The following is a 12,738-nucleotide window of genomic DNA, read 5'->3' as shown; positions in this document are numbered from 1 at the left end:
CAGTGGTTGCCACGTGTTAATGGAGAGGGAGGGATGAATCAGTGGAGCACAGATTTTTAGAGCAGTGAAACTATTCTGTATGATACTACAATCGTGGATCCATGTCATTATACATTTTTCCAAACCCACAGAATGTACAACACCAAGAGTGAGCCTTAATATATAGACTTTGGGGAATAACGATGTGTCAATGTAGGTTTATCAATTGTAAAAACTCTATCATTCTGGTGTGGGATGTTGAGAGTAGGAAAAGCTATGGGTGTGTCGGGACAGGGGATATATGGGTACTCTGCTAAATTTTGCTGTGAACCTAAAACTGCTCTGAAAAAATAGTCTATTAAAAAATATGTTGAGGCTGGACACGGTGGCTCACGCCTGTAATCCCAGCACTTTGGGAGGCTGAGGCAGGTGGATCACCTGAAGTCAGGAGTTTGAGACCAGCCTGGCCAACACGGTAAAACGCTGACTCTACTAAAAATACAAAACTTAGCTGGGCGTGGTAGCAGGTGCCTGTAATCCCAGCTACTCGAGAGGCTGAGGCATGAGAATTGCTTGAACCCAGGAGACAGAGGTTGCCATGAGCTGAGATCATGCCACTGCACTCCAGCCTGGGCAACAGAGTGAGACTCAGTCTCAAAAAAAGAAAAGTTGAGATTTTGTATACATATGCCATATATCTCACACACACATATATGTATATGTATGTGTGTGTGTGTGTGTATCTCAACTGGGGAAAAAACCCTAAGAGGCTCACTTCCATAACAAAGTAACAAGTATAGCGGTTTATTTTTACTCCAAGGAGCAAATAAAATTAGGTATTTTTATAAAGCATTTACTTGTGGTAAGACTGCAAGATTCTCACTCTTCCTGGAACATTATTATGGTAATCTTAATTGTATGCTTATTAAGAGGAAAACCTGGTTGTTACCACAGAAAATACCAGGGCTTGTTAGTGCCTCAAGATTTGAGCAGTTATACCTGTTCGGCCACTTAAATCTCAACTTACAGGTTCCTGATTAACAGGGAAAGGGTAAAAACATCTACACTTGTTTTAAAGAATGGCTAATACACTGATGGGGTAATGGAAATTAAGGTGGATGGAGCATACACTCACCACCAAAGTGATGAGTGAAAATTAGGTGTTTGCTGGCTTTGACTCTCTTAGAATTACATATCCAGTTTGCCTTCAATGTTCATTTTCACCTGTACCAAGAATACTGAGTTATGGTGATTTTGTTGGATTAAAGGGGGGTGATGTGTTTTTGCTTTGATGGGCTGAATAAGGGAGCGTCAAGCTCTGAGAGATTTACTCCAAGCAATCTTGTAGGGATGTCCCTTTTTGTCAGTATTTGAAGCAGTCTTTTGCAAGCAGATTTCAACTGGACATCAAAAATATAATTTTATTCATGCAAAGGCACTGTGCCTTTGGTCTTAAAACATATGTACCTCAAGAAAGTATGGGTTCTAACGACAGGATATCCTTCCCAATTCCTAAGGAGGCATCAACCAACATATTCAGATTTAATATGCCCACCTCCTCTTATAATATCCGATGCATTACTGACAACAAAATAAGTTTAATAGGTACCCAGCTGTCACTTACTGCTGTATAGCCTCAGTCAATTATTCCTCTTTCAGCTGGGAAGCAGCTACAGCATTGAATAAACATATTATGCTCGGGAGTATTCTGAGGGCCTCATGTAATAGCCATGGTTTGTGTTTTAAGACACTGAGTTTCTCTTTACCTGGTACAGCTCAAATACTCATCAGCAATGGCAGAACTGTCTACATATCAAGGACTTCTTTAGGGACAAGCAGCCATGCTAAGTTCTGTGAATACTAGTTATATTTTCAGAAATCCCAAATGCAGAAAGGTGAATGATTACAAAGCGTCTAAAGTTATGCTCACTAACATAGAGCCATATGCACGCTCTAGCAGTATAAAACGCAGTCTTGTATTTTTTTTAAATACAAATGAACACAATGAAATTGCAAGTGAGCCGTAAAACCCTCAGATCTCCTTTGAAACTAGATTTTAAAATACCACTCGTCACTCTAAATATTCGATTGGTGTTAATAACATTCATACTATTGCTTTTAGGAAAAGCTTCATTTCACGTTTTGAACCTGATATTAACAATCTTATCACCATGAAGTCCTAGTGGCATGAAATGACAAACAAAGGGCTTGTCAAGTAGTCTTTCTCCAAGCTCCAAAGAAAGCAAAAAACAAAAACAGCGTCTGGTATGGATCATCCCCTAGTCCTTTTCTAGGTATAGAACAGCCAAAAGGTGGTAGCTATGACACCCCTTACTTTTCACTTCTATTTGAAGCCCAAGTAATGATAAGATAGGAAACTACAGCTGTTCCCCATGGTGAACTTCTGAAGTCCACCTCTAGCGTCAAATGGGAAATTTGGCTTTGACCTGACAAACGTCCTCTTGCAGTACCGTGTCCCTGCTCTGCAACTTGTCATTAAGGTTTTCGATTTAATATTAATATTTACAAATATGTTACGGGCAGTTATATATAGTAGATACATACATATCACAAGTACATAGAGAGGACAATATTCAGCCCTGGGCTCGAACCCTACAGACACAAGCCCTTCAAGTTCAAATCCCAACAAGGCACCCTGAGGGCCCACTCAGGAGAGGGAGGGGCAGGAGCAGCGAGCAGAGGTTAAAACAGACAGCAGCCAAAACAAACACCACTTCCAGAACAGGACAAACTTTAGGTCTGCACGGCTGCAGAACCCCAGAAATGGCCGGGGGAGGGGAGGGAGTGTCAGTCTCAGGGAAGGAAAATGGGGAGAGCGCACCCAGCACTGGGCGAGGAGCTGAGCTGCGGAGGAGGCTGGTGTCCCCCGGGGACAAGGGCGTCGCCGCCATCCCCGGCTGCAGAGCCCTCTCTGAGAACTGGCCGAGGCCTCCGGGTCCCTGAGGGTAGCCCTGCCGCCCCACTCGCAACCTCCGCCCCCGCAGACACTGTCCCCACAAACCCGCAGGGACAGGAGGCGGAGGGACCTACCTGGTGCAGCGTCTCGGCGGGCAGCTGCGACGCCCGAAACAGGTCAGCCACCGGGCCGGCGGCCGCAGTGACCGTGCCGGGGGCGACTCTGGAGGCCTCGGGGGCCCCAGGCCCGGGGCCCCCGCCCGCGGCGCCAGCGCAGCGCGCGAAGAGCTCGGAATAGCACTGCTGCTCGCCCTCACTCAGCAGCAGCGGCGGCGGCCCGGAGCCACAGCCCCCACCCGCCGCCGCTGCTGCCGCCGCTGCCGCCTCCATGGGGCCTGCAAGGGGGCGCGGCGGAGCCCTGTCCCTAGCTGGGGTGCCGCTGTGTCCGCCACAGCCACCGCCACCTCGGCCTCAGCCACCGCCGCCGCCGCCGCCCCCACGCCCCGCAGCTACCGCGCTGCCGCTTCCTCCCGGCGCCCGCGGGCCCCGCCCCCGGGCTTGAATGTTGTGCCTCAGCCGCGCGGCACATGGAGACAGGCGCGGCGCGGACCAATCACAGCCTGGGATCTCACCCAGGCCCCGCCCCCGCCTCCCGCCTTCCCCGCCCAGCGCCAGGTAACTAACCCAGCGCGCCGCCTGCCCTCCGCCCTTCACCTGCTCCACCGCCCAGGGAAGGCGGGTCCGGTGCCTTTCCAAGCCCACACTTCAAGGGAGCGGAGTCTTTGGCCATCGGCCCTGGTTGGGAAGGGGTCATCTAGACCCAATCGGAGAATAGCGCTTTTCGGGGAGGGGGGAAGGCTGTGATGTTTTCTCGCTTAGAAGGCGGTGGCAGGTGTGGTGACCACACCACGCCGCGCCCTTTCCAGAAAAGGGACAAGGCATGGGAAATTAGGTTTCTTTCTTCCACAGCAGTACTGCTCACGTCCTAAAGAGCTAGAAGACACAGACGTCTGTCCAAACAGGGTCCCACTGGCCCCAGAGTGTTCGGGGTGGTATAGGAGTTAGGCCACCTCCTCAGACATGGCTCAGACCAGGAGTTGAGAATAACGTCGGTTACTCGTAAGTACTAGAGTAGTAAGAGTATAAAAAGACCCATTTTGCAGATCATTTGGTCCAAACTCTGCTTTTACAGATGAGGAAACTGCCGTGTTCACCTTCATTCCTCCAATACTAGTTGAATATCTAGTATGTAGCACATTTAGACGCTAGGGCCTGAAAATACAAACCTCGGTAATACAGGATCCTCACTCTCCAAAGGAAGCACTTCTTTTGGTAGTACAACAGGCATTTTTTGTAAGTACAAAACTTGCTCAAGCTCACACCAAAAATCAATACGAGAACCCACATCTTTCCACCCCTGCCCATGTCCTCTCTCACCATTCCTCCCTATCCTAAAGCATACACACTATGTTTTTCAAATGTGCTTGCTTCCACCGCAAGAAAAAAGTAGCCAGTACTCTAGCCACTCTTTTTTTTTTTTTGAGAGGGAGTTTCGCTCTTGTTGCCCAGGAGGGACGATGGCACAGTCTCGGCCCACTGCAACCTCCGCCTGCCAGGTTCAATCCGTTCTCCTGCTTCAGCCTCCTGAGTGCCTGGAATTACAGACGCCTGCCAACAGGGTTTCACCATGTTGGTTAGGCTGATCTCGAACTCCTGGCCTCAGGTGATCCATCCCCCTCGGCCTCCCAAAGTGCTGGGATTAAAAGTGCTACTTTTAAAAGAAAGTCCAGGCTGGGTGCAGTGGCTCATGCCTGTAATCCCACCACTTTGGGAGGCTGGGGCAGGCAGATCACTTGAGTCTAGGAATTCAAGATGAGCCTGGCCAACATGGTAAAATCACATATCTACTAAAAATACAATAATTACCTGGCCATGGTGGCACGTGCCTGTAGTCCCATCTACTTGGGAGGCTGAGACAAGAGAATCACTTGAATCTGGGAGACAGAGGTTACAGTAAGCCAAGATCATACTACTGCACTCCAGCCTGGGCAACAGAGCAAGACTCCATCTAAAAGAGAGAGAGAGACAGACAGACAGAGAGAGAGATTTATCATTCATCTGTTGATGGACACTTAGGTTGATTCATATCTTGGCTATTGTGAATAATGCTGCAATAAACATGAGGGTGCAGGTATCTCTTTGATTACAGAGAGAGAGAGAGAGAACACAAAAACATGGAAAGGCATCCCATGCTCATGGATTGGAAGAATTACTATTGTTAAAATTACCATACTACCCAAAGCAATCTACAGATTCAACGTGATCCCTATCAAAATGCCAATGACATTCTTCACGAAAATAGAAAAAAAATCCTAAAATTTGTATAAAACCACAAAAGACCCTGAATAGCAAAAGCAATCCTGAGCAAAAAGAACAAAGCTGGAGGCATCACACTACCTGACTTCAAAATATACTACAAGCCATAGTAACCAAAACAGCATGGTACTGACGTAAAAAGAAACACATAAACCAATAGAAAAGACTGGAGAACCCAGAAATAAACCCACACATTTACAGTCAACTGACTTCCAACAAATGCACCAAGAACATACATTGGGAAAGGACAGTATTTCCAATAAACGGTGCTGGGAAAACTAGATATCCATATGCAGAAGAATAAAACTAGATATCTCTCTCTCTCTCTCTCTCTCTCTCTCCATATACAAATATCAACTGAAGTTGTATTAAAGACTTAATCATAAGACCTAAAACTATAGAACTACTGGAAGAAAACATTGGAGAAATGCTTCAGGACATTGGTCTGGACAAGGATTTTATGGCTAAGACCTTGAAAGCACAGGCTAGAAAAACAAAAATAGACAAATGGAACAATATTAAACTGAAAACTTCTTCACAGAAAAGGAAACATCAACAGAACGAAGAGACAACCTGCTGAATGGGAGAAAATATTTGCAAACTATTCATCCAACAAGAGACTGATATCCAGAATATAAAAAGAACTCAACTCAACAACAAAAATAAATAAATAATAATCCCATTAAAAAGTAGACAAAGGATCTGCATAAACATTTCTCAAAGGAATACATACAGATAGCCAACAGTATATGAAAAAATGCTCAACACCATTTATTATTATGAAAATGCAAATCAAAACCACAATGAGATATTATCTCACTCCATATAAAAGAGAAAAGGAGGCCGGGCGCAGTGGCTCACGCCTGTAATCCCAGCACTTTGGGAGGCCGAGGCGGGTGGATCACGAGGTCAAGAGATCGAGACCATCCTCGTCAACATGGTGAAACCCCGTCTCTACTAAAAAAATACAAAAAATTGGCTGGGCATGGTGGCGCGTGCCTGTAATCCCAGCTACTGAGGAGGCTGAAGCAGGAGAATTGCCTGAACCCAGGAGGCGGAGGTTGCGGTGAGCCGAGATTGCGCCATTGCACTCCAGCCTGGGTAACAAGAGGGAAACTCCGTCTAAAAAAAAAAAAAAAAGAGAAAAGGAAAGTCTCATACACTGTTGAGAATACAGATTAGTATTGCCATTATAGAAAACAGTATGGACATTTCTCAAAAAACTAAAAACAGAACTACTATATGATCCAGCAATTCCACTACTGGGCATTTATTCAAACGCAAGGAAATCAGTAATCAAAGAGATACCTGCACCACCATGTTTATTGCAGCACTATTCACAATAGCCAAGATACGGATCAACCTAAGTGTCCACCAACAGATGCATGGATAAAGAAAATGTGTTATATATACATGATGGAATACTACTCAGACATAAAAAATAATGAAATCCTGTCATTTGCAGCAACATGGATGGAACTGGAGGTCATTGTGTTAAGTGAAATAAGCCAGACACAGAAAGACAAATATCACATGTTCTTACTCATGTGTGAGAGCTGAAAAAGTTGATCTCATGGAGGTAGAGTGATAGCTATCACAGCCTGTGAAGAGTTGGCGGTGGTGGGGGGGTTGGAGGGAGGTTAGCTAATGGATACAAAAATGCAGTTAGAAGGAGTAAAGTCTAGTGTTTGATAGCATAGTAAGGTGACTGTAATTAATAATTTATTATATATTTCTTTTTTTCTTTTGAGACAGGGTCTCAATCTGTCACCCAGGCTGGAGTGCAATGGTGCAACCACAGCTCATTGCAGCCTCAACTTCCTGGGCTCCAACAATTCTCCTGCCTCAGCCTCCTGAGTAGCTAGGACCATAGGCATGCACCACCATGCCCAGCTAATTTTTTTCATCTTTTTATAAAGACACAGTCTCGCTATGTTGCCCAGGCTAGCCCACTCCTAGGGCTCAAGTGATCCACCTGCCTCAACCTCCTAAAATGCTAGGATTACAGGCATGAGCCACCATGTCCAGCCTGTTGTACATTTCAAAATACCTAGAATATTTGAAATGTTCCCAACACAAAGAAATGATAAATATTTGGGATGATGGATATGCCAGTTATTCTAGTTTGATCATTACACATTGTATACATGTATCAAAATGTCACATGTACCCCATAAATATGTACAATTATTATGTATCAATAAGAAATGTTAATACATCTTAGAATTTACTTTCATAAAGGGATATATATAACTTTCACCCCAAATAGTTTTATTTTTATTAAAAACAATAAACGAAAAACACCTCAAGAAATACTGCTGACAATAAATATACTTTGGTATATGGCCAACTAAAGGACCAAGATCAGGAAGAGAGGAGAAGAGGAAAAAATCATGAAATTGTAAATACAAAAAAAGAAAAGGAAAGGGGAAGAGAAGGAAGAGAGATACATAAGAAGAAGGAAAAAAAAAAATGATGTCAACCTCAGTGATAGCCAGAGTAATATTTCCCTTTTGGAATCTGGAGAAATGGAACAGAGAAGAGGATCTTCTCCAAAAGGAAGAAGTTCTCACCTCTTCACTAAACTTTTCAGAAAGGATAGCTAAATTAGGAGCAATAAAGAATAACTTCACTTGGGAATTTCCCTTTCAAAATCTTACCACCTGGCCAGGCCTGGTGGCTCATATGTGCAATCCTAGCACTTTGGGAGGCTGAGGCAGGAGGATCACTTGAACCCAGGAGTTCCAGACCAGCCTGGGCAACATAATGAGACCCTGCCTCTAATTAAAATTTAAAAAGAAGAAAAGAATTTAAAAAAGGAAAGAAGACTAGGCACAGTGGCTCATGCCTGTAATCCCAGATTTTTGGAAGGCCAAGACAGGCAGATCACTTGAGGCCAGGAGTTTGAGCCAGCCTAGCCAACATGGTGAAATCCTGTCTCTACTAAAAATACAAAAATTAGCTGGGCGTAATGGCTCACACCTGTAATTCCAGCTACTCTGGAGGCTGACGCACAAGAATTGCTTGGACCTGGGAGGCAGAGGTTGCAGTGAGCTGAGTTCACACCAAGGCACTCCCGCCTGGATGACAAAGTGAAACTATCTAAAAAAGAAAAGAAAAGAAAAGAAATTCCACCACCTTTGTATTTTCCATAGCTGTGATACCTTTTCAGGAAAACTGGAAGCCAGATGTTTATTCTCTTCCTATCTTTCTGGTTGTATTCAGGTTTCCCTGAGAATGGCCCACCATTCTAGTAGAGGCTAGAAAGAGGCACACTCTGTGTAATACACACCAAACCCTACTTTACCCTTTGACTACTGTGAAAGGAAATGTGAGGAATAATAATCCCTAACATTCATGAAGTGGAGAAAAAAGCTGCAAAGCTTTTCAAAGCACTTTTGTACCCATTACTTCATTTAAGCCTTATAGCAACTCTCTGAGGTAAGTTGGGAAGACATTTTTAAGCTCCGTTTTGCAGATGAGAAAATGGATACAGAGACAGTGTGATTTGTCCCACTGAATACCAGACTCAGAACTGATCTTCATGACTCAACTCAGTATAATAAATTTGACAGACATTTATTAAGCACCAGATATGACAGAGACAGGTAGAAAGTTTCACATCTGTGCCTATCAATCTATCAGTGAGACAGTCAACATTTATTCATAGAACGGAGAGTATTTACTGTATCCCTACCAAAGTACTGAGAGGAATTTTTCTTTAATACAAGATGTGTTGCTTTCAAGGAGTTTGAAGCATCACTGGAAGAGGCAAAACTAACACAACAAATAAAAACAAATGAATGACAATATATAATTAAGTTCTAAATTGTGTGCTCTGGGTTAACTGCTGTGGGAGTTTAGAGAAAAGAGAAAATCCATGAGCCAGAGCTCAGCCAGGAAGGCTTGATGAGGGGGGGCTGAGATGGCTGTTGACTGAGACTGGGTGGAACTTGGGAGGTAAAAGGACATGACAGAAAGGAAGGAGCCCCAGAGACTTGGCAACCAGTAAATAATGAGTGAGGGACAGCAGGCTGGGACAGGAGAAAGGGCAGTTCTGAAGGTCTCCAAGATGTAAGAGAGGAGCTGCTCAACAAAAGATGTGGGGCACAGCCAAGAGGGACCCAACAGCAGTAATACTTAAACCGAGGGCACAGGAGGAAAAAAAATGTCATTTGTAAAAATGTGTTAATATCTAAGGAATGCCAAGTACTGTTCTCTATTTCTACAAGTTTTTTCAATAGAAGAAATAGTTATCAAACCTCAAAATAAACACAGATAAGAATTTAGAAACTAGAAGCACTCATATCCCTTAAGGCTGACAGGAAACAAGAACATTTTAGAAAACAGTATCTTTATACTCTTTTGTGGTTCAAAGTCTACACACTTGTTTTGGCTCCATTATGGCCAGAAAAGCCAGAAGGATCATATTTTCAGAAATAGCCAAGAGATAGTCTGTTTATTCTGTCTCATGGAATCCAATTACTCCCATTGCAGAGCTATTATTTATGTTATGTTTTTTTCCAGAAAATTGGTACCCAGAAGTGGGGCATTGCTATAAAGATGCCTGAAAAGGTAGCAGTGATGTTGGAATGAGGTAACGGGCAGAGATTGGAAAAGTGTGGAGAGCTCAGAAGAAGACAGGAAGATGAGGGAAGGTTTGGAACTTCCTAGAGACTGACTGAACAGTTGTGACCAAAATGCTGATAGTAATATGGAGAGTGAAGGCCAGGCTGATGAGGTCTCAGATGGAAACCAAGGAACTTAATGGGAACTAGAGCAAAGGCTACTCTTGTTACATTTTGGCAAAGAGCTTGGTTGGATTGTGCCCCTGCCTTAGGGATCTGTGAAACTTTGGACTTGAGAGAGATGATTTAGGGTATCTGGCAGAAGAAATTTCTAAGCAACAAAGCGTTCAAGATAAGATCTGGCTGCTTCTAGCAGCCTATGTTCATATGTGTGAGCAAAGAAATGATCTGAAACTAAAACTTATATTTAAAATGGAAGCAGAGTGTAAAAGTTTGAAAAATTTGCAACCTAGCCATGTGGTAGAAAACAAAAGCCCATTTTCAGGGGAGGAATTACAGCAGGCTGCAGAAATTTGCATAAATAAAAAGGAGCCAAGTGCTAATACCTAAGACAATGGGGAGAAGCCCTCAGAGGCATTTCAGAGACCCTCATGACAGCCTCTCCCATCACAGGCTTAGAGACCTAGGAGGGAAGACTGGTTTCCTGGGCCAGGCCTAGGAGGGAAGAATGGTTTCCTGGGCCAGGCCCAGGGCCCTGACACCCTGTGCAGCCTTGGGACATGGCTCCCTGCATGCAAGCTGCTCTAGCTCCAGCCCTGGCTCAAAGGGGTCCAGGTACAGCTTGGACCACTGCTTCAGAGGGTGCAAGCCACAAACCTTGGCTGCTTCCACCTGGTGCTAAGCCTGCAGGTGTGCAGAGTGCAAGAGTTGAGGCTTGGGAGCCTCCACCTAGATTTCAGAGGATGTATGGAAAAGCCTGGATTCCAGGCAGAAGACTACTGCAGGGGCAGAGCCCTCATGGAGAACTTCTACTAGGGCAGTGCAGAGGGAAAATGTGGGGTTGAAGAACCCCCACTGGGGCACTGCTTAGTGGAGCTGTAAGAAGAGTGTCACTATCCTTCAGATTCCAGAATGGTAGATCCACCAACAGCTTGCACTCTGCACCTGAAAGAACCACAGGCGCTCAATGACAGCCCATGAGAGCAGTCGTGAGGCTGAACTCTGCAAAGCCACAGGAGTGAAGCTGCCCAAAGCCTTAGGAGCACATGATGCAAGACATGGAGTCAAATGAGATTAGTTTGGAGCTTTAAGGTTTAATGGCTGCCTTGCTGGGTTTCAGACTAACATGGGGCCTATAGCCAGCCCCTTTTTTTTGTCCGATTTCTCTTTTTTGGAATGGTTGTATTTTCCCAATACCTATCTCTCCATTGTACCTCAGAAGTAACTAACTTGTTTTTTATTTTACAGACTCATAGGTAGAAGGGACTAGCCTTGCCTTAGATGAGACTTTGAACATTGGACTTTTTAGTTAATGCTGGAATGAATTAACATTTTCACGGACTATTGGGAAGACATGATGGGATTTTGAAAGGTGAGAAGGACATGAGATTTGGGAGGGGCTGGGGCAAAATGATATGCTTTGGCTCCGTGTCCCCATCCAAATCTCATGCTCAATTATAATCCTCAGTGCTGGAGGTGGGGCCTGGTGGGAGGTGATTGGATCATGAAGGTGGATCCTTCATGAATAGTTTAGCCCTTTCCACTTCATGCTGTTCTCATGATGGTGAGTGAGTTCTCATGAGATCTGGTTGTTTAAAAGTGTGTGGCACCTCCCCCCAACCCCTCTCAGTCCTGCTCCTGCCATGTAAGATGCCTCCTCCCGCTTTGCCTTCCACCACGAGTAAAAGCTCCAGGAGGCCTCCCCAGAAGCAGATGCTGCCTGTACAGCCTGCAAAACCATGAGCCTATTAAACCTCTTTTCTTTGTAAATTGCCCAGTCTGAGGCATATATTTATAGCAGTATGAGAATGGACTAATACAATCATGCTGTGCTTGCAGGTTTGTAGTCTCAGATCAATAGGCTATACCATATAGCTGTCAACTTAAATATCAGAGAGAGGCTTTCTAAAAGAAAATGATGTTTATGGCCAGGCACGGTGGCTCATGCCTGTAATCCTCGTGTTTGGGAGGCCGAGATGTGTGGATCACTTGAGCCCAGAAGTTGAAGACCAGCCTGGGCACCATGACAAAACCCTGTCTCTACCAAAAAATATACAAAAATTAGCTGGGTATGGGGCATCGTGTCATGCACCTGTAGTCCTAGATGCTCAGGAAGCTGAGATGGGAGGATCACTTGAGCCCAGGATGTTGAAGCTGCAGTAAGCTGTGATTGTGGCACTGCACTCAGCCTGAGCAACAGAGGGAGACTCTGTCTCAAAAAAAGAAAGAAAGTAGAAAGAAAGAAAGAAAGAAAGAAAGAAAGAAAGAAAGAAAGAAAGAGAGAGAGAAAAGAAAAGAAAAGTTTGTTCATTTGGGAATAGGGCATTGCAATGGGACTATGTATGCCACAGTAAACTTGTGCATATTCATGGAGGTAAAGGAAGACAAAAATTTTTTTTCAAGGAAAAATGAAGGTTACATAATTGTTTTGAAATTGTTATTTTTGGCTACAAGGATCAATAACAAGGGTGGCGCCAGTTCAAGGTTAGACAGGCAGTTGCTGGACAAATGTCTTTGCGGAAGGTTGTGATGACCTTTGTGCAAGTTTGCAGTTTTTGCAGGCTTTTGTTGTAGTTTTGTTAAGGCATACAAGTGTGAGAACCCTCTCTTCATATCCTTCCTCAGCTCTATTTTTCAGGTTTTTTTTTTTTTTTAACACAAACGACTCCATTTTGATTCTGACAACTTTCACAACCACATGTGCTTTTGATTAAACCAT

The 12,738-nt window shown here is 44.4% G+C and overlaps 2 protein-coding genes across 3 annotated transcripts in view; both read right to left on the bottom strand.

The window, feature by feature from the left end:
- REPS2 (RALBP1 associated Eps domain containing 2) overlaps positions 1-3,404 on the bottom strand; it is a 226,047-nt gene extending 222,643 nt beyond the window's left edge. For both annotated transcript variants that reach the window (XM_017537476.2, XM_017537477.2), the window contains exon 1: positions 3,031-3,404. In XM_017537476.2, coding sequence (XP_017392965.1) covers positions 3,031-3,285 — 255 coding nt within the window. In that variant the 5' untranslated portion in view covers positions 3,286-3,404. The remainder of the gene's footprint in view (positions 1-3,030) is intronic.
- A 170-nt stretch (positions 3,405-3,574) lies between these two features.
- Positions 3,575-12,738, bottom strand: part of LOC108310433 (60S ribosomal protein L7a-like) — a 13,906-nt gene continuing 4,742 nt past the window's right edge. The window contains exon 2 of the mRNA XM_037741703.1: positions 3,575-3,709. Within this exon, the coding sequence (XP_037597631.1) occupies positions 3,575-3,709 (135 nt within the window). The remainder of the gene's footprint in view (positions 3,710-12,738) is intronic.

The sequence above is a fragment of the Cebus imitator genome, unplaced genomic scaffold, assembly GCF_001604975.1.
Source record: "Cebus imitator isolate Cc_AM_T3 unplaced genomic scaffold, Cebus_imitator-1.0 Scaffold103, whole genome shotgun sequence".
NCBI classification, from domain to species: Eukaryota; Metazoa; Chordata; class Mammalia; order Primates; family Cebidae; genus Cebus; species Cebus imitator.
The sequence above is the reverse complement of the archived record's forward strand: the minus strand, read 5'-3'. Positions and strand labels throughout refer to the sequence as shown.